Below are 19,276 nucleotides of genomic sequence, written 5' to 3'. Positions count from 1 at the left end.
CAGGCAGGAATGCCACCAGTCAGGTCTTCCCAAGGAGCACTGCAGAACCCAATGCTGCACAGAGGCTTTTAAAGCAATTTGTGGTAGAGCTCTGAGCCAGGATCTGAAATCTTTCTGAAGCCACCACATCGTCCTCTGTGAGCTGAGCTCTTCTCAGAAAGCACGTGAGAAAATACAGCCCATATCCTCAGTCAGGGTCACCGTGATGGCAAGTGCCACAGCTGAGCGTTGTGGTGAGACCACAGCATGTGAAAGGAGGAAAAAAAGAGAACTCATCAGCAGAATCCCTCACTCACACATCTGTTCACAAAGCAGATGAGGCTGGGAGCCTGTTTTCCCAAAGAAAACCCCAATGTGAAACCAAGCACTCCCCCCTCCAGCACTGGGACAGGATCCACCGCTGTCCCCAAGCCTTGCCCCTCCAATACAAGGATCTGCCAGGGAGAACATGTGGGGATCCCATCAGGAATCAGCCCTTGGCCCTGCAGTCCTACAGCACACTTGCAGGCACAGCAAGCAGGGCAGTAACCCCACAGGAGGGACCTCAGAGGAGAGCTGTGCTGGCAGAGGGCTCCTTGCCTGCCAGCCCCATCTGAGCTCCCTCCTCTGAGACCAACAGAGAAATGCTCACACAGAAAAAAAACCACCATGAAAAGAACAACTGAATGCCAAGTGAGCTGGGTCAGTCCATCAGTGCACGGGCTGGCACGTGGGAGGAGGCAGGAGGGCACAGCTGAGAGTGGGGAAGAGAAGGGCCCTTTTGAGAGTGCCCAGCACTAACTCACCGCTGCAGCGCCTGCTGCCTCCTCCTCCTCCAGGCTGGACCCCCCCTCCTCTGGGGCTCTGTGCTTATCTGCTCCTTCGTGTGACCATTTGGGTTACTAATTTGCAGACAGTTAATCCAGGGGAATAAAAAAAGGTAAAAAAAAAAAAAAAAAAAGGATCAGCTCAGCAAAAAGACTGGCCGCCACGTGCAGGAAAGAGCTTGCTCACGTTCACAGCGAGCATGCCACCAACAGAAACCCTTTGTGCTAAAGCTGGGGGCCCAGCAGGACAACCAAAGTTGGACATCTCCACACCATGGCCCAGGATGTGGAGGAACCCTGGCACAGTGGGGATGCCAGGGCACTTCCCAGCAGGAGCCTCTGGGAACCCACAGTGCCACGCTGTGCGACCTTGAGCAGGACACAGCGCTGAGGAAAATGGCATGTGCTCCTGGGGTGTGGGATCTCACCTGAGCCCTACTGACATCTCAGGTACAGGCTGCCCTCCAGCCAGGAGCTTCGGCTTCTATCCACCGCCTGTCCCAGGACGCAGGCAGCCTCTCACAGCCAGCACACACTCAGGAAAAGCACAGCAACACCAAATGGTCCCGAGCACCTTTCCCACTGACATACTGACCTTCAATCCAGACCACAATCAAAAGTCAGTGAATAAATGCAATGAACAAATACTGATTGGAAAATGTGCCGGAGTAGGAAATATGCACACCTGCATATAACACACCTTAGTTAATGAACAAACTTCCCCTCCTGCAGCACCTCCAGGCTTCGCCCAAACTTACTCAATCTCAGAGAACAAGCCCCAAAAGCACAGGTTCTTCAGACAGATTAAACACAGTCATAGCCCTCAGCAAATGGGGCTTACAGTACAGAGCCCTCCAGACTGCACAAACATCCTAAGAACAAACATTTTCAGCATACCAAGACCTCAGACACACTGGATCAACCCAGTGATGTTTACTTGTATTTTGCCCAAATTGCTGGCAAAGTACTCAGAGCTGGGGGAGCAGCAACCTCCCCACCAGCTCAGCAAGAAACCATGAGGGATTGGGCAGTCGATGAGCACTACAAGGAATACCAGAGGCATTTATTTACACAACCACTGTTTGCCCAACGAGAACACAGAGTTTACATTTTCCTCATCCAACTCAATGGAATTAATTCCTCCATGCTATTCCTCAGCTGACAGGACGTGGAGAGGCAGTGAGGCATCACTCCTGCTGCTGTGCCACACCTCTGCTGCACAAGCAGCACGCTGCAGCTCACACCTGTGCAAGAGGAGCCTGGCAGTATGACCAGTGTGACTCCACTGCCCTCTCAGTTCCTCCAGCAAGGCTGAGGGGACCCGGGGCTCAAAAGCAAAGCACTGAAGCGCCTCTCTCTGTGGCACAAACCTCCAATGTCCCCCCACTGCTGGAGCGAAGTTCTGCTGCCAGAAGATGTGCAGGAATTCCTCCAGAGCAGCCGCCCGTGGCAGATAAGCTATAGTCAGGTCTGAGCCAGTTCTGGCCGTGCATTTCACAGCTCAAGCCGGCGGGGTTCTTGGCGTACCCCAGTGCCACCCTCACACCCTGCAACAGCCAGAGGAGCAGGGAGCAGCCCTGCAGCGCTCAGCCTCGCATCAGTCACATCTGAAAGCAGAGAAGCACTTGGGGTTAACAAATCCCTACAGACCCACGGGTGCGTGGCAAGGCGCAGAGCGCAATCACCCGTACACCGGTGTGTAAAGAGGTGGGCACTGCTAAATTAGCACACACCACAGCCAAAGCCCACCTCGTTCAGGGACTCACAAGAAGCACAAAGCCTGCAGTGAGCAGGCAGCACAGTGCGGGTGCAGCACAGCTCTGCCGACACGGCACTGTTCCCTGCACCCCAGCTCCCGAGCCTCACCCGTTGGCACACTACCCTATATTTAGGATAGCAGAGTGCAGTGACAAGCATTGGGAAGAATGAGTAAGTAGCTTAGGACGCCCGGAATGGTGGCAGAGGCTGCGGGAAAAAAATGAGGCTGAATTAGGAACTGCCGGAGCAAAGGATGTGGAGGCAGAAGAGCACCTGCGAAGCTGAAGTTTATACGGGCCAATAAACCTCTCACAAAGCGGGGTAAGGACTGGAGTAGCGCTCCCCGGCGAGGGGCGGCAGCAATCCGTGGTGCAGCGGCGGGAGGCGGCCCTGCCCGGGAGATGGGAAAGAGAGGAAAGGTGAAGGCGGGCTCCGCTCACATAGACAGACACACACACACACAGACAGACAGACACACACACACACACACACAGACGGCTCCGCGCCCGCTTAGGCCCCACGGCCCCTGACGCTGCCACTTCCCCATCGCGGAGCCGCAACCCCGCGTTCCCCGCACGCCCCGCACACACCTCACGCCGCGCACCGCGAGCCTCGGCCGGAACGCGCCGAACTCGGCCCGAGCGCGCCCGCGGAGCGGGGCCGGCCCGCCCGCCCGCCGCCTGTTGCTCCCGCGGCCCCGCCGCCCCCGCCGCGCCCCGCCCGGACACCGAGGCGGCCCCAAGGTCGGCCCGGCACTCCCGGAGCGCGGTCCAGAGCGCCGGCGGGACTCGGCGACTGTCCTGCGGGCGCCGCTCGGCCGCGGCAGTGGGGGGGAGGCGGAGCCCGTCCCGGTGCGACGAGGCCGTTCCGCGACGAGCCCGTTCCCGGCGCGGCCCGCGGGGACAGGGAGAGAAGGAGGAGGCGCTGTGGCCGCCCTGCCGCCCGCGCCCCGCCGGGCCTCGGGCCCGCCAGCCCGCCCGTCCCGCCCAGGCCGCGCCGCGCCACCGGGCCCGGCCCACCGTTAGGCCGAGGGCGGCGCGGCCGGCAGGTGCCGCCGCCGCCGGGCGGAGGCGAGGCGAGGCCCGGTCGCGCTTCCCCCCGCCGCGCCGGGCTCACCGTGCTCGGCCGGGCCCGGACGCCGCTCCCCGCCGGCTCTCGCCGCCAGCGGCCCCGACGCACCGAGCGGGCGGCGCGGCGCGAGCGCGACCCCGCGCGGGCACGTACCTGGGGGCGGGGCCCCGCGGCGCCTAGCAACCGGCGGCACGAGCGCGGCGCGGCCAATCGGAGCCCGCCGCCGGCGCATCGCCCCGCCCCCTCCGCCCCGCCCCACCTGGCCGCGCGCGGCTCCGCCCCCTCCCGCGCTTCGCGGCCGTCCCGCGCGGCCCCGCCTTTCCCGTAGCCTCGCCCCCCGCCGCATCCGCTTCCTCTGGGCGCCGCCCCAAGCCCCGCCCCGCACGCTGGCCGAACCCACCGCCCTCGGCCCGGCCCCGCCCGCGCCCTGCGGTCCCCGCCCGCCTCCTTCGGGCCCCGCCCACCGCATCGGGCGCCGCCCTCTCCCGGCAGACCACGCCCTCGTCCCTCGGGCCACGCCCTCTCCGGTTAGGCCACGCCCTCTCCTGTTAGGCCACGCCCGCTTCCAGCAGGCACCGCCCCGCGTGCGGCTTCGTGGTCCGCGACCTCGGCAGCCTCCTGGCCCCCGGACCGCAGGCAAATATTTGCTGGGCCGGCCTTGGGCCGCAGCCTGACCACCAGCACCTTCACCATGCCGGCCCCGCTGGGCCTGCTGCTCTCCCTGGCTGTGGCCCTGGGTGCAGGTAGGGCCCTGGCAGGCAGTGTGGGGCCAGAGGGCAGAGGGCGTGGGGGGCTCAGGACGGGGGCTCAGGAAGCTCTGGCTCTCTTGGGCCGGGACGCACTGACCCTCGCTCCATCTTAGGCCACCGCTCAGCCCTCAATGACTTCCAGCGCCTGCGTGGCACTGAGCTGCAGGCGGCACCCGGCGAGCCCCCACTGCATGTACTGAACTGCACGGCCCAGAAGTGCGCCCAGAACTGTGCCAACAGGCCGGCCTGCCGGTGAGCACAGCGCGGCAGGGAGCTGAGCCTCAGTGCTGTGCAGCACCCTGCCGCCTCTGCCTGCCCACAGGGCCTTTCACCACGAGCGGCAGAGCCAGATGTGCCAGCTGCTGTCCTGGACCCAGCGCTCACCCGGCACCCGGCTGCAGAAGAACATCCACTACGATCTGTACCAGAAGAAAGGTGGGGTGGGCACCGTGCCTGGGCGCGGGGCTCATGGTGCGGGGCTCCCAGTGCCTGCACGGCTCTGATGCGGTGCCCGGTGCTCCCCAGACTTCCTGCGGGAGTGCATTGTGGCCAATGGCACCGGTTATCGTGGCATGCGGGACATGACGGAGCGTGGCCTGCGCTGCCAGCACTGGCAGGCCACCACACCCCATGATCACAGGTGCCCGGGCGGTGTGGGGTGATGGGGAAGGGATGGGGATGGTGCATTAGTGGGGAATGGTTTGGGGAAAGCATGGGGTGATGGGAAATGGGGTGAGGGTGGGTGGGGGGCAACAGGAACAGTGCAGCGATAGGAAATGGGATACAGACAGCATAGGGTGGTGGGGAGCGGGATGGGAACAATATGGGATGTTGGGGATGGGGGTGAGGACAGACAGGGAACAATGAGGACAGCTTAGGGACACTGGGGACAGTGCAGGGACAGTGGTCACAACTGGGGTGGCACAGGTTCCTGCCATCCCTCCGCAATGGGCTGGAGGAGAATTACTGCCGCAACCCTGACCGTGACAAGCGGGGCCCGTGGTGCTACACCATCGACCCCAATGTCCGACACCAGAGCTGCGGCATCAAAAAGTGTGAGGACGGTGAGTGCTGTGCTTCGGGGACACCCTGCGCTGCCCATCCCCATTACCAATGACAACCCCGGCTGTTGGCAGCCATCTGCATGACCTGCAACGGGGAGGATTACCGGGGCTTTGTGGACTACACCGAGTCGGGGATCGAGTGCCAGCGCTGGGACTTGCAGCACCCACACAAGCATCCCTACCACCCTGACAAGTCAGTACTTGTTGCAGGGTGTGTGACCGTGGGGGTGGCAGCAGATATCTGTCACCTGCAGCTGCTGCTCCCTGCCTCTCACCCAGGTACCCTGAGAAGGGTCTGGATGACAACTACTGCCGCAACCCGGACGGCTCTGAGCGGCCCTGGTGCTACACCACTGACCCGGCGCTGGAGCGCGAGTTCTGCCGCATCCGCGTCTGCAGTAAGTGCCCTGGCATCATCTCTGGTTCCGGTGTCCTCGGTGCCACCCTCTTCCCTCCTCTCTCTTCCATACAAGCAGAGAAACGCCCGCGACCCATCAATGTCACCACCGGCTGCTACAGGGGCAAAGGCGAAGGCTACCGAGGCCGAGTGAACGTCACCGTGTCGGGCATCCCCTGCCAGCGCTGGGACGCGCAGACACCCCACCGGCACCACTTTGTGCCCAGCAAGTACCCCTGCAAGTAGGGCTGGTGGGACGGGGGGCTGCGGCAGCACCCAGGTGTGCAGGCACCCATGTGGCCACTCCACCAGGGACCTGCAGGAGAACTACTGCCGCAACCCCGATGGCTCAGAGGCCCCGTGGTGCTTCACCACCCGCCCCGGCATGCGCGTCGCCTTCTGCTTCCACATCCGCCGCTGTGACGACGAGCTGAAAGCACAAGGTGAGCCCCCGCCACATGAGTGCCCCACCGGGGTGTCCACCAGCAGTATCAGCTCCTCCTGCCTGTCCCCAGAGTGCTACCACGGCCACGGCGAGCAGTACCACGGCCACGTCAGTAAGACGCGCAAGGGCATCACGTGCCAGAAGTGGGATGCCACGACACCTCATGTGCCACAGTGAGTGTGCTGCAAGCGTGACAGGGTGATGCACAGCAATGGGAATGGGGGCAGTAATGGTGGCTCCCGGTTGGCAGGATGTCGCCTGCCACCCACCCTGAGGCACACCTGGAGGAGAACTACTGCCGCAACCCCGATGATGACAGCCACGGCCCGTGGTGCTACACCATGGATCCACGCACACCCTTTGACTACTGCGCCATCAAGCCCTGCTGTGAGCTTGGCCCCACCGAGCCCTGGCTGCCCCACAGGGTGCGTCGGGCCTCCTGCCACAGCCCCATTCTGCTGTCTCTCTGCAGCTGGCAGCGCTGTGCCATCTGTCCTGATGAGTGCAGGTGAGGACACGGGGACATGGGGCAGTGGGTGCTCGGTGCGGTGCCCCCAGCCAACGATTGCTGTGCCCACAGATGCAGTGAAATTCGAGGAGTGTGGCCGGCGGGATGAGAGGCTGCAGCAGAAGCAGCGTGTGGTGGGTGGGATGCCTGGCAACTCACCGTGGACTGTCAGCATCCGCAACCGGTGAGCAGGCACCCCATGTTCCAGCCGTGCTGTGCTGCCAGCTGGGTACCCACCCCTGCCTGTCCCCATGCCTGCAGGGCCGGCGTGCACTTCTGCGGCGGGTCGCTCGTGAAGGAGCAATGGGTGATCAGCACACGGCAGTGCTTCTCCTCCTGGTGAGCTCAGGGGCAGGGTGCGGGGTGCCGGCAGCTGCCATACCCTGATGGCCTTGTCCCGCAGTGATGCGGACCTGTCAGGCTATGAGGTGCACCTGGGGACACTGTTCAAGGACCCCAGCCCCACCGACCCCGACCTGCAGGCCATCCCCATTGTACGCATCATCTGCGGCCCCTCTGAGTCCCACCTGGTGCTGTTGAAGCTGGCGAGGTGAGTGTGCATGTGGTGCCCTGTGCCCCAGCGCCATGGGCTGGCACCACATCCCCATGCTGCTCCGTCCCTCTACAGACCAGCTGTGCTGAATACGCGTGTGGCCCTGATCTGCCTGCCGCCCGAGCGCTACGTTGTGCCTGCTGGCACCACCTGTGAGATTGCTGGCTTTGGGGAAACCAGAGGTACTGCCATGGGCAGCCCCACCAGTGTCCCACTGCGATGGCATCCCCTATATACAGCAATTCCTTCCATAGCACGCCCAGGGTCATGACGTCCCCCTGCCCATGTCCACTGTCCACAGCAACCCTCCTTGATGTCATCTCCCTGCCCATGCCATCCCCTGCCCACGTCATCGCATTCTCCTACCCATGGCATCCCCTACCCATGGCACCCCTCACCCACCTCCCTCCCACACCCATACATGCCTTGCTGCTGTCCTGTCCCCACAGGCACAACGGATGGCCACGTGCTGAATGTGGCAAAGCTGCCAGTGATGGCACATGCTGAGTGCCAGGCAGAGCTGCGTGGGCGCCTGAAGGAGAGCGAGCTGTGCACAGCCCCGCTGCGTGCTGGTGTGGGTGCCTGCGAGGTGAGCAGGGTCCAGGGGGCCAGGTAGGCTCACCCCACAGCATAGGGGTGACGGTACTCTCTCGGCCCTACAGGGAGATTATGGGGGGCCCCTGGCCTGTCTGACTGCCGACTGCTGGGTGCTGGAGGGGGTGATCACCCCATCCCGTGTCTGCGCCCGCACCGACCAGCCTGCCCTCTTCATCCGCGTCTCACTCTACGTCGACTGGATCCACAAGGTCATGAGGATGGTGTGAGCTGTGCTGCAGGTGGCACCTCCCCGCTCAGCCCCCAGTCCCAATAAAGGCAGTGGAGCCAGCCTGTGTGTGCATCTGTGTGGCCAAGATACGGGGGACAGCACTGCATAGGGCATCACACGTTTATTTAGAGCCGAACCCAAATCCCCATCCCTATCCTGCACCTTTGCTGTGCTCAATCAGTTCTGACCATCTCCAGGACCCGTGGTCACCTGGAGGCCAGCACAGCTGTGGGGCTACCATGAGCTTTAGGGGCTGTGCTGTTCCACTGGGAGCTGCCCCAAGTGCTGGAGGAGCCAGCGGGCGCAGTTCCCAAAAACATCGGCTTCTGTCTCCACGCCGGTCAGTGCATGGCCACCCTCAGGGTACCACAACAGCCTGCAGGGCAGGAGATGCTTAGCCAGCGCTGCAGGGTTCCATGCCCACTTAACCCCAGCTCCACGCTGCACTCACCGGGTTGGCACCCCGCAGGCCCGCAGCACTCGGTACAGCTCCAGCGCCTGCGTGGGGCTGACACGCCGGTCCCGGGCACCCACACATAGCAGCACTGGTGCCCGCACCTGTGACACAGATGGTGGTGAGCACCTGGTTCCTGCCCCTGCACCCCTGCACCCATCCCACCGCACCATACCTGGGCTGCCTGGATGATGGGTGAGCGCTGCAGCATGACAACCAGGTCCTCCACACGGGGCACCCGCTGGAAGGAGTAGGGCAGCCCCAGGGATGCGTAGCGCCTGCAGGAGGGAGGCAGTGGTGGGTGACACGGCACAGCGTGGTGCGGGATGGCACGGGGTGGGATGGGTGGCTCTCACCAATCGGGGATGTCAGATGTGCCCAGCAATGCAGGAAGGTTGGAGACAGGGTTGCGCAGGGCGCACGCCCGGTAGCGCTCAGGCTGACGGGTGAGGAGGTGGAGGGCAATGAAGGCTCCGTGGGAGCCGGCTAGCAGTGCCACGCGGTGCGGGTCGAGGGGCTCATAGCGCAGCGCCTGCTCCACTGCCAGCTGTGGGCATGGGCTCCCCACCATCAGCACCCCCACCATCAGCACCCCACCGTCAGCACCCCACCGTCAGCACCCCACCATCAGCACCCCACCGTCAGCACCCCCACCACCAGCACCCCCACCGTCAGCACCCCCACCATCAGCACCCCACCATCAGCACCCCCACCATCAGCACCCCACCATCAGCACCCCCACCGTCAGCACCCCACCATCAGCACCCCACCATCAGCACCCCCACCATCAGCACCCCCACCGTCAGCACCCCACCATCAGCACCCCACCATCAGCACCCCCACCATCAGCACCCCCACCATCAGCACCCCCACCGTCAGCACCCCCACCGTCAGCACCCCACCATCAGCACCCCACCATCAGCACCCCACCATCAGCACCCCACCATCAGCACCCCCACCATCAGCACCCCCACCATCAGCACCTGTTTGCTGCTCCTCACCTGTGTGTCAGCCACATCCTGCTCACCCACACGGGACTGCAGGCACTCAATGCTTGCCTGCCCAAAGCCCAGTGAGCCACGGTAATTCACTGCAGAGATGGGGATGGTGGAGGCCACATCCCGGTGTGGCACAGGGGACATGCAGCACTGAAGTCCCCATCACTCACCCAGCAGCACGGCGAAGCCCAGCTGACACAGCGCAGCCATGCTTGGGCGCCAGCGGGCATCGAAGACGGCGTGAGGGCCGCCTGGGCATAGCGGGGATGTTACCTGAGTGCCACCAGCACCATCAGGATGTCCCCCTGGCCCTCACTCACCGTGGGGACACACAACGAGGGGGTGCGGAGTGGTGCCGCCTGTTGGGCTCAGCAGCAGGGCCTCGAAGGTCTGGGGACCTGCACCTTGGAGGGGCCCCACTCAGCACCCAGTGCCACAGACAACCCTGTGCACTCAAGCACTGCTGGGCCCCCACATACTCACTGTGTGGAGCAGAGTTTTGCTGGACTGTCAGCGTTTTCCAGGTGATGCCAGGAACTGGTGGGGTGTCCTCCACTGGAACCCAATGCAGGGGCAGCTCCTGGCCCAATGGTGGCAGCTCTGCCATCACCTGGGGACAGGCAGCAGGTGGCATCAGGTACTCCTATTCCATAGTGGGGTATCACCAGCACCTCGCATGGTGCCAGTACTGCATGGTGCTCTGCTCACCAGGCTGGGTGGGCAGTGTGGGGCTGAGCAGGTGGCCACCAGCAGGTCCCACTGGATGGTCAGCAGCTCCCAGCACCCCTCTGGTGACCCTGGGGACAGTGGCACGCTCACAGTTCCCACTGCTCATCCTGCTCACCAAAGTGACGCGAGCAGCCGGGTGCCACGTACCAGCAGTGAGGTTGGTGATGGTGGAAGTTTCTGTGTCCACCAGCAGCAAGTCCTGTGTGGGGACAGCGTCACACGGGGGCTGTGCCATGGCTGTGCCCTGTCCCCATGCCCCAGCTCACCGTGCGGCTCCGCTGTGGGGTGCACAGCAGCGCCCGCCGGCTGTCAGCTGCCCAGCACTGCAGCGGCAGCGCATCGGTGTAGATTCCAGTGAAGGCTGTGAGTGGGAGGGAGCGTTGAGGAGTTGGGGTGGTGGCACTCGGTGTGATGGTCCGATCCCCCAGCAGCACCCAGCCTTACAGCTCTCACTGCCCGTGGGCTCTTGCACCACGTCGAGCACCGTCACCGTCTGCCGCGTCTGCCAGGTGAGCTGGGGGGAGCCGAGCCCAAAGGGGAAACTGAGGCACGGGGATTCGGAGACCAAAACAGACTTTGGGGACCTGCCCAGTGTGGGACAGGTGGCCCAGCGTGCAGGATCCTGCTCACCAGGCGCAGCTGCAGACACTGCCGGTGGGGCCCTCCCACGGCCCCTTCCAAGTAGAGCAGGCGCTGACCATCCGGGCTCAGCCGGGGTGAGAAGGAGGCACGGTTAGGGGCAGACAGCAGCTCTGCGGGCAGTGGGTCAGTGCCTGGGGACAGCAAGGAGCCCACGGTGCTCTGTGTCCCAGTGCTCACTGCAATGCCCGCTGGCCAGCTCCAGGTGGAAAACACCCGACCTGGGGAGGAGGAACGCTTGGGTCAGAGCTCCATGCCTGTGCCATGCAGGCAGTGAGTAGGCATGGAAGGCACTGGGGCTCACCTCCTGTTGGAGCAAGCACTCAGCCCCAGGCGGAAGGGCTCGTGCCACCAGCCCACAAACACCACACCAGTGTCACCTGGGGACCACAATGCCTGTAGGACAGCCAGGCTCAGGTCTGGGCCTCAGCCTGATCCCACAGCTGCCCCACCTACCTCCCAGTACTGACCTGGCCAGGGGACACGTGCTCAGGGACACTTTCCAGCACTGAGACACTGCTGGTCCTGATATCCAGTATGCAGAGCACAGGGGCACTGCAAGTGCTCAGCTTCTCTCCCCAGCCCTCGTGGTACACGAACTGCTCACCCTGCAGCATGCTCACAGGGAGCATGGCACGCTCAGTGTGCACATGGCACACTCACTGCCCATCTGGCACACTCACAGGAATCAAGGCACGCTCACCATTTGTGGGGCATGCTCACAGGACACATGGCATGCTCACGGGGTGCACGGCACGCTCACTATGTGCAGTGTATACTCACATACTCACCACCCACCTCCTCATCCTCATCCTCTGCTGGCCCGGCTGCCCCTGGCACATGCCCTGGCTGGCTCCTCTCAGCCACATAGAGCAGCTGCGTCTCCAAATGGGACCAGGCCAGGCAGGCAAATGGCCCTGCCGCAGGCACAGGCTGCCAAAGCGCTCCACGGTGCAGTGGCAGCTGGGCACCGCGGCTTTGCCACCCTCAGCCGTGCAGAGGAGGATTTGGGGAGGGGTCCTTACCCTCTGTGTAGACCGCCCCGTGCTTCCCCAGCGCTGTCAGATCCACGCAGTGGCTGCGCCCGCTGCCATCCCACACCTGGGTGAAGCAGGTTCACCGGTTGCACCGTGCCCATTGCACCCGGCTCCCCGGCGCGCCCCCGGCACCGCATTACCTCCAGCAGCTCGTGGCCCTGCGGTGGGCTGCGGACAAGCACGGCGCGGCGCTGCCCCGAGGGTGAATCCTGGCCGAGCAGCCTGCAAGCGGCAGGGAGCCGTGGAGGGTACAGAACAGAACGCCCCGCGCCGCCCCGTCGCACAGGCTGGCCACGAGCCGTACCGGTTGTGGATCTCCGTGCTGAGCGCAGCCTGGCTGATGGCGAGGCCGCGCTCCGTGCGCTGAACGCTGTAGTGGCGGCTGAAGCGCAGGAGCCGCCGGCGGGGCAGGTCGGGCTGCCGGCACTCTGCAGGACGGGGATGTCAGCACCAGCCCGGGCACAGCGCAGCGGGGCCGCGGGGCCTGACTCACCGGTGTGCAGCAGGAAGGCCTGTCCCTGTCCCTGTCCCCGTCCCCCCGCGGTGGCCCCCAGCGCGGCACAGCTGACGGCAGGGAAGCGGCTCAGCTCCCTGTAGCAGGCACCAGGGCTGCTCCGCTGCCCCTCAGCCGGTTGCCCCCAGCTCCCCGCGCCCCGCTGCGTCCCCGAGGCCATGGGGCTGCTCCGTGCTCAGCCGGCCGTGGCTCAGCGTGGGCAGGGTGCCAGGGTGCGCGAGCAGCCCGCCGGGGCCAGAGCCAGGAAGGGTGCTGGGAGCTGGCAGCAAGCTGTGCCCAACCTCCGCCTGCGGTCACGAGCCCCAGGGGCAGCGGAGGCCAACCACAGAACCACCGCAGAGAGTCCAAGTGCTCAACAACATTTATTGGGGGGTGATGGTGCCGGGGGCTCTCAGCCCTGCAGGTGCTGGAGCAGCCACAGCACGATGTTCATGAAGCTGTCGGCTTCGGCCTCGACGCCGGCCAGCGCGTGGTTGTTCTTGGGGTACCAGAGCAACCTGCAGGGAGAGAGGGCTCAGCGCTGCGCCCACAGCCCACATCCCAGTGCCTGCATCCCACTCACCGTGTGGGCACGCCACGGGCCTTCAAGGCACGGTAATACTCCAGCCCCTGCACGGGGGGAACGCGCTTGTCGTCCTCCCCCAGCATCAGCAGTACAGGCGTGCGGACCTGCAGGAAGGGCACAGACTCAGCTGCAGTGCTGCAGGCCGGTACAGGGGATGGGACGGGACAGGGATGTACCTGATTGATGTAGGACATGGGTGACTTCTGCAGCATCACTGTCAAGTGGGCTGAGTCTGGGAGGTTATTGGGCACGTAGGGTACTCCCATCTCCGTCAGGCACCTGCGGGTGAGAGGCAGGGGGACATGCGGTGCCAGGGCTGAGGGAAGCGGGGGGCTGCAGCACTCACCAGTCAGGAATGTCAGTGACGGTGAGCAAGGAGGCGATGTTCACCACGGGGTTGCGGACCACGCAGGCACGGTAGGTATCGGGGAACTGCCCGATGAGGTGGCATGACAGGAAGCCCCCATGTGAGCCACCCACCAGGGCCACTCGGCTGGCATCCAGCTGCTCCTCCTGCAGCACTTGCTCCACACAGAACTGTAAGCACCAGGGACAGTTGTTGAAGTGGGGACGTGACTGTGCCCAGGTTTCCAACCCAGGACACCCACAGGACGATAGGGCACACGCATCCTACCTGCACATCCCGCACATCCTGTGAGCCCACATTGCCTGGCAGGGAGTTCACGCTGTCCTGGCCGAAGCCCAGTGAGCCACGATAATTCACTGGGAGAGAAGGTGTCAGAGCCTCCTGCTGCAGAACCCCAGGGGAACTGTGAAGGTGTTGCGCCCCATCTGCCCCAACACTCACCCAGAAGCACAGCAAAGCCCAGGCGGCACAGCGTGGCTGGGTACAGCATCCACCCAGCAGAGAAAACAGTGTGGGGTCCCCCTGTGGGGCAGAGGTAGTGGGAGTGACACTGCAGGGCCGGGGCTGGCGCTGGGCAGTGGGAGGGGGGGGCGAGCTCTCACCGTGGGGCATCACAACCAAAGGGGGCTTCTGGACAGTGGGACCCTCACTTGGGCGCAGCAGGATGGCATCAAAGTCCAGCCCCTCTGTGGGGAGGGCATAAGCAATCAGGGCTCCGTGGGGATGAGCGACAGCAGCGCTGCCCCCAGCACTCACCATACTGGGGGTTTTCCTGATCTGGTGGGGGTTTCAGGGTGCGGATGCCCCAATTGATGCCAGGCACTGGGGATGCATTTTGCAGGCATATCCACTTTATCTGTGCCTCCTGGCCCATACCAGGCAGGACAGCCACTTGCTGCATAGAGAGAAGTGTCAGCACCAGCACCCAGAGGGCAGGGGGGCACTGGGGACAGGGATGTCACCATACCAACGTCGCGGGGCAGCTTGGGGTGGAGAACTGGGCCACCAAGAGATCCCGGTCAATGGTGAGGACAGACCAGCTCCCTTGGGGTGCATCTGGGGAGGACAGAGAGGGTCAGAGCTGCAGGCCAACCTGTCCCAACCCTGGCACCGTGGCACTCACCAGCTGTCAGCGAGGTTGTGCTGCCTGTTTGCGTGTCCACCACAAACACATCCTGAGGACAGAAGGGCAGAGTCCAGCTCAGCACCAGAACAACTGCTCTGTGTGCCCCCAGGCCCTGCAGTCCTTACCTGCTGACTGCGCTGGGACGTGTCCAGTACGAGCCGACGGCTGTCGGCTGCCCAGCACAGCCTTGGCAGAGCGGTGCAGTAGATCCCAGGGAAGGCACCTGTAATGAAAGTATCGGTGCTCAACACCTCACCTTGCCCCAAGACCTGCCCCATGACTCAAAACCTGCCCCACAGGGCTACACTCACCCCACACTTGCCGCGGCACAGCCTCCAGCACAGTGCAGGTCTGCTTGGTACGCCAATTGTACTGTGGGAGACGTGGGGTGGGAGGCTGTGTCAGGTGCACTCAGGCAGCTCACTAAGGTAGGGGTACAGCACCAGCCCCCCCAGGTGGGGGAGCAGAGCCGCTCACCATGCGGAGGCGGCTGCACTGCTGGTGGGGGCCCAGCACCCTGTTTTCTAGGTAGGCGATGTGGCAGCAGTCAGGGCTGAGCCGTGGGGACCACAGGGCCCCAGTGTCCTCAGAGAGCAGCTCTGCAAGGTCACAAGCGGGTGGTGAGGGGCTGCACGGCGCTCAGCACTGCAGGTGTGAAGGTGAGCTGCTCACCGCATTTCCCTCCGGTCAGGTCCACGTAGAAAAGCGCTGAGCTGCCGGGAGAGAGGAGCTGTCACCACAGGGCTGGGGTCCTCAGGGTGGTGGGGACCAGGGGGACTCACCGGCGGTTGGTGCAGTGCCGCAGCCCCAGGCGGAAGGGCTCATGCCACCAGCCCACAAACACCACCCCAGTGTCATCTGGGGACCAGAAGGCCTGTGAGCAGTGGACCGTGTGGCTCAGTAACAAAGTCTCCCAATGTCCACCACCTCCCGTGTCCCCTTTCCCCATCCTGACCTGTCCAGGGGACACGTGTTTGGGGACGCCCTCCAGCACTGAGATGCTGCTGCCCTCGATGTCCAGCACGCAGAGCACAGGGACGCTGCGGGTGCTCAGTGTCTCCCCCCAGTTCTCATAGTACACAAACTGCTCTCCCTGTAGCACAGTCCCGTTAGTGCCAGCTCTGGGGTGGAGGGACATCACCCCTGGGGGTGGTGGGGACCCACCTTGATGGGTGCATCTGTCTTCTTGGGGCACTCCAGCTCCTCATCAGCAGAGCCATCCAGCTCGGGTGCTTTGGTCTGGAAGAAGGACTCAGCCTTGGGACGCTTCTTCTCCGCCACATACAGCAGGTGGGTCTCTGAGTGCGACCAGACCAGGCAGCCAAACTGGTCTGTGGGGAGAGATCTGGCACAAACTGTCCTGTCCCCAGCATCCCCCAGGGCCATCCCATCCCTCACCGTCATCATAGACGCTGCCATGCTTATCCAACGCCGTCAGGTCGATGCTTTTCACCTTACGGTTCTGATACCACACCTGGGAGCAGAGGGGCAGGAGGAGCCCAAGTTGCCAGTCCCTTCCTTTCTGTAACCCTCTGGCCCCTCACTCACCTCCAGGAACTGCTTCTCTTTCTCCTTCTCCTTCTCCTTGCCGGCAACTTTGAGCAGGACAGCCTTCAATGCACCGCTGGGGGACTCGCAGCTCAGCAACCTGTGGGAAGGCTGTTCATCAGCTCCGTGCTGCCAGGGACGTGGGGATGTGGGGAGGTAGGGACACAAGGACGCACTCATTATTGATCTCACAGCAGGCACCGCCAGGCCCTGCATAGACGATGGAGGCCCCGTCGTGGAAGAGCAGGTACTGCCGGCAGAACTTGATGCTCTTGGCCTGTACCAGGTCCCGCTGCGACCACTCTGCGGGGATGAGGGTGAGGAGAAGCGAAGACCCCTCTGCCCCCCTCGCCCAGGGCCCACGCCATACCGGTGTACAGGCTGCAGTACTTGCCCCCGTACTGCGTGGTGACATCGGGACCCAGGCAGGCGGTGCTGATGCCAGGGTTCTGGCTCAGCTCCTGGTACAGCGCTGCAGCCTCCTCAGCGCTGGGCAGCACCTGCGGGAGAACGAGGAGGGGGGCAAAGGGCAGGTCGGGAGAGGCTTCTATGGGGGCACTCAGCTCTTAGCAAGGAATAAGGGGACACGGAGGAATTATGAGGGCTGGGGGGGTTCTATGAAGGGAACTGGTGCACGAGGGGGCTGTGAATGGGGTACCAGGGCACGGGGGGGGCTGTGATTGGGGTACCAGGGCACGGGGGGGGCTGTGATTGGGGTACCAGGGGACGGGGGGGGCTGTGATTGGGGTACCAGGGCACGGGGGGGGCTGTGATTGGGGTACCAGGGCACGGGGGGGGCTGTGATTGGGGTACCAGGGGACGGGGAGGCTGCTGAGTGGTACCAGGGCATGGGGGGGGGTAGGGGTCCCAGGCGTCAGGAGGACAGGAAGGTCCCGCGGCGGCGGCTATGGGGTACGGGGACACCCGGGGAAGGGCAGAATTCGGGGTACGGGGGAAGCACCGGTCGGGGGGAAGGTGATGGAGGGCGGGGGTCCCGGGGCAGTGACGTCACCGCCCCCCCAAGCCCCCAACCCGTCCCCTCTCAGCCCCTCACCAGCGGCTCCATGTCGCTGCGCCGAGCGGACGCACCGCCGAGCTCCGGCACATCCGGGACGGTGGGCGGGACGAGGCGGGGCGGGGCCGCCTCCCATTGGCTGCGGCACTTTGGCCTCGGCCGCGCTACGGCGCCCCCTCGCGGATGCGGCCGGAACCACTGCCGCGATACCTCCGGACGGGACCCGAAACACGGACCGGATTGGGAGCGCTGCCGCGATCGGAGCGCTGCTCCCGGCCATCCCCGGGATGCACGAAGGCACGAGGCGGAGGCGGTGTGTGGTTTATATCAAGTCCTTTTATTTTGTTCCCACAGAAATACCTGGGTGGGGGCAGCTTCTGTACGGAGTCACGACACAGCGCGGCACGGGGGGTTACTACGGGTCTCACGGAGCACAGCAGACACGCACACCGTCACAATGGTCAGAGGGAGGGCGCCGGCATTGCACTTACCGCTGTAAACTTCTCCTGGGGCGCAGCGGGGCCCCGCGTGCAGCCGCACCCCGGCACCTATTTACAGCGCGAGGGGCGGCAGGGGCACAGCCGGCAGCGGCGGGCACGGGGAGCCCAGCCCGTAACCCCGGTGCACGCATCGCGGTCGGTATGGAGATGAACCGATGGAGGAGAGAGAGAGGAGAAAAACAAACAAAAAAAAAAAAAGGGGGGGGGGGGTAAAAAAAACAAAAAAAAAACCCAAAAAAAAAAACAGGAGTCCAGGCAAAAAACAGCAAGCACTGAAACGCGGTGAGACCGTGCAGAGAAGTAGCAAGCCATGCTCTACGACAGGACAGACGGTCACGGGCGCTATGGCTGCCCTTTGGCAAAGTGGCCCTCCGTGGGTCAAACATGCCACGAATTGGAACTTCATACGCACAGGTGGTCGAGAGAGGAGTTACCCGGTTTGCAATGACACCCTTGCACGCGACGTCGGATTATCAGCTATGAACGGGTCTCGTTCTGGAGTCGTGTTATTTCGTTGCATAGAACATGGGACGGGCGCCGGCGGGGCACCAGGGTGGGCGAGGGCTGGGTGCATCTCCCAGTGCTGGGGGGAGCCCCGCCGGTCCGAGCGTGCCCACGCGGAATGGCTTCAGAAGGACTTGGATTGCACAGTAAGAGGAAGGATATCGGCAGAGGCGAAGCTCTCCTGGTCTTGTTCCATGGATTGTGCTCTTTTGTGGCCTCCTGCACTCTATTGCTTCTACAGACGACAGCCCATGTGCTAACTCATCGCACAAAGCAAAAGGGGGAAGAGGATTTGGTCGAAAGTGAAATAAATTAAAAAAAAAAAAACAAAACAAAGAACAAACAAATAAAACAACAAAATGAGCCCAAAGAAAAAAAAAGAAAGAGGAAAAGAAAAAGAAAAGATCCAGCCCCTCCCCTCCCCCCCTGCAGACTCCCCCTGCCCCTCCCGGTGCGGATGAGGTATACAAGAACTCAAAGTGGGATGATTAAGGCTGTTCTTGAAAGAAAAGGGGTGCCCGGTGGTGGGGCGCGCCGGCTGCGTGGCGAGGGTGAGCGCGGCCCTTCGGATGCTTCCCATGGCTTCGGGGCAGAGCCCGGCAGGGCCGCGTCGGCAAAGGCCAGCCCACGTCCGCGCCGCCCGGCAGAGTCCTATGGCCTCGTATTTCGGTAGTGAAACAGTGTTAGGTCCTAACGGGGCGTGCCAGCTCCACGGGGGGAGCGGGCGGCAGTGCAGGGGACCGAGGAGCTGGTGGGGCGGAGGGAATGGGGAGCAGCCCTCGGCTCACACGGAGGGGAAAAACCTATGAAGACACCAGAGCTGGGGTTCGGAGGGAGCAACTCTGTGTATAATCTTGAGAAAGGGCCGAGGGTCCGGGTGCAGCCCCTCGGCACGCGGGGCCCCCTACGCTGCACCACGCCAGAGCTGCTCGCCGCCATCTGCCACGGGAGGTCCAGCACCCAGGGGTCACCCCGCTTTCAAAAGCTGGCAAGAGACAGAGAAGAGGTCAGCCCACACGGCCACATCCCCGCGGTGAGGGGACACCGCTATCTGGCCACACGGCCGGCCCCGCGGTGCGCCGGCTGCCAGCACGGAGCTCGGC

The 19,276-nt window shown here is 63.7% G+C and overlaps 5 protein-coding genes across 13 annotated transcripts in view; 1 reads left to right on the top strand and 4 right to left on the bottom strand.

The window, feature by feature from the left end:
- The window catches only part of DAG1 (dystroglycan 1), a 38,943-nt gene extending 35,167 nt beyond the window's left edge, over positions 1-3,776 (bottom strand). Inside the window, exons 1-2 of one of the 4 annotated variants that reach the window (XM_048957065.1) lie at positions 3,681-3,747; positions 2,838-2,954 (exon numbers count right to left, since the gene is read on the bottom strand). The gene's annotated coding sequence lies outside the window, so the exon portion shown is untranslated. Of the gene's footprint in view, positions 1-2,837; positions 2,955-3,154; positions 3,224-3,680 lie in introns of those variants that run through there. The other 3 variants (XM_048957064.1, XM_048957067.1, XM_048957069.1) reach the window with 3 other exon arrangements.
- Positions 3,777-4,194: 418 nt separating this feature from the next.
- On the top strand, positions 4,195-8,234 carry MST1 (macrophage stimulating 1). Of its 2 annotated transcripts, none has more exons than XM_048957614.1 (18): positions 4,195-4,378; positions 4,498-4,636; positions 4,707-4,819; positions 4,910-5,024; positions 5,312-5,448; positions 5,521-5,641; positions 5,728-5,846; positions 5,922-6,087; positions 6,158-6,288; positions 6,361-6,463; positions 6,541-6,677; positions 6,763-6,798; positions 6,871-6,982; positions 7,060-7,137; positions 7,202-7,348; positions 7,427-7,533; positions 7,801-7,940; positions 8,014-8,234. In XM_048957614.1, exons 1-18 carry the CDS (start codon positions 4,327-4,329, stop codon positions 8,173-8,175), a joined length of 2,115 nt encoding a protein of 704 aa, XP_048813571.1. In that variant the 5' UTR covers positions 4,195-4,326; the 3' UTR covers positions 8,176-8,234. The 2 variants fall into 2 exon arrangements, with proteins under 2 accessions (XP_048813571.1, XP_048813572.1); XM_048957615.1 differs by having other exon boundaries at positions 5,925-6,087; positions 8,014-8,233.
- Positions 8,235-8,294: 60 nt separating this feature from the next.
- LOC125698807 (acylamino-acid-releasing enzyme-like) lies at positions 8,295-12,776 on the bottom strand. Of its 5 annotated transcripts, none has more exons than XM_048957607.1 (21): positions 12,528-12,776; positions 12,339-12,462; positions 12,175-12,256; positions 12,023-12,098; positions 11,781-11,914; positions 11,468-11,605; positions 11,302-11,393; positions 11,178-11,218; positions 10,989-11,110; positions 10,803-10,872; positions 10,625-10,719; positions 10,506-10,557; positions 10,338-10,426; positions 10,113-10,239; positions 9,950-10,033; positions 9,800-9,880; positions 9,633-9,721; positions 8,988-9,178; positions 8,807-8,909; positions 8,629-8,735; positions 8,295-8,553 (listed from the first exon to the last, which is right to left on the bottom strand). In XM_048957607.1, the coding sequence occupies exons 1-21, from the start codon at positions 12,706-12,708 to the stop codon at positions 8,424-8,426; spliced, it is 2,208 nt and encodes a 735-aa protein (XP_048813564.1). In that variant the 5' UTR covers positions 12,709-12,776; the 3' UTR covers positions 8,295-8,423. The 5 variants fall into 5 exon arrangements, with proteins under 5 accessions (XP_048813564.1, XP_048813567.1, XP_048813565.1 ...); XM_048957610.1 differs by having other exon boundaries at positions 8,988-9,070; XM_048957608.1 differs by having other exon boundaries at positions 9,950-10,027.
- A 115-nt stretch (positions 12,777-12,891) lies between these two features.
- Positions 12,892-17,321, bottom strand: LOC125698808 (acylamino-acid-releasing enzyme-like). The gene is made up of 22 exons (XM_048957613.1): positions 17,209-17,321; positions 16,525-16,654; positions 16,331-16,457; positions 16,155-16,254; positions 16,005-16,080; positions 15,771-15,937; positions 15,562-15,699; positions 15,389-15,480; positions 15,279-15,319; positions 15,084-15,205; positions 14,918-14,978; positions 14,732-14,829; positions 14,604-14,655; positions 14,448-14,536; positions 14,237-14,375; positions 14,083-14,166; positions 13,922-14,002; positions 13,748-13,836; positions 13,460-13,650; positions 13,290-13,392; positions 13,111-13,217; positions 12,892-13,045 (listed from the first exon to the last, which is right to left on the bottom strand). The coding sequence occupies exons 1-22, from the start codon at positions 17,218-17,220 to the stop codon at positions 12,940-12,942; spliced, it is 2,205 nt and encodes a 734-aa protein (XP_048813570.1). The 5' UTR covers positions 17,221-17,321; the 3' UTR covers positions 12,892-12,939.
- A 1,299-nt stretch (positions 17,322-18,620) lies between these two features.
- The window catches only part of BSN (bassoon presynaptic cytomatrix protein), a 55,631-nt gene continuing 54,975 nt past the window's right edge, over positions 18,621-19,276 (bottom strand). Inside the window, exon 12 of the mRNA XM_048957839.1 lies at positions 18,621-19,158. The gene's annotated coding sequence lies outside the window, so the exon portion shown is untranslated. The remainder of the gene's footprint in view (positions 19,159-19,276) is intronic.

This window comes from Lagopus muta, chromosome 11 (genome assembly GCF_023343835.1).
Source record: "Lagopus muta isolate bLagMut1 chromosome 11, bLagMut1 primary, whole genome shotgun sequence".
Classification (NCBI taxonomy): Eukaryota; Metazoa; Chordata; class Aves; order Galliformes; family Phasianidae; genus Lagopus; species Lagopus muta.
Note: the sequence above shows the minus strand (reverse complement) of the source record. Positions and strands in the feature narration are given on the sequence as shown.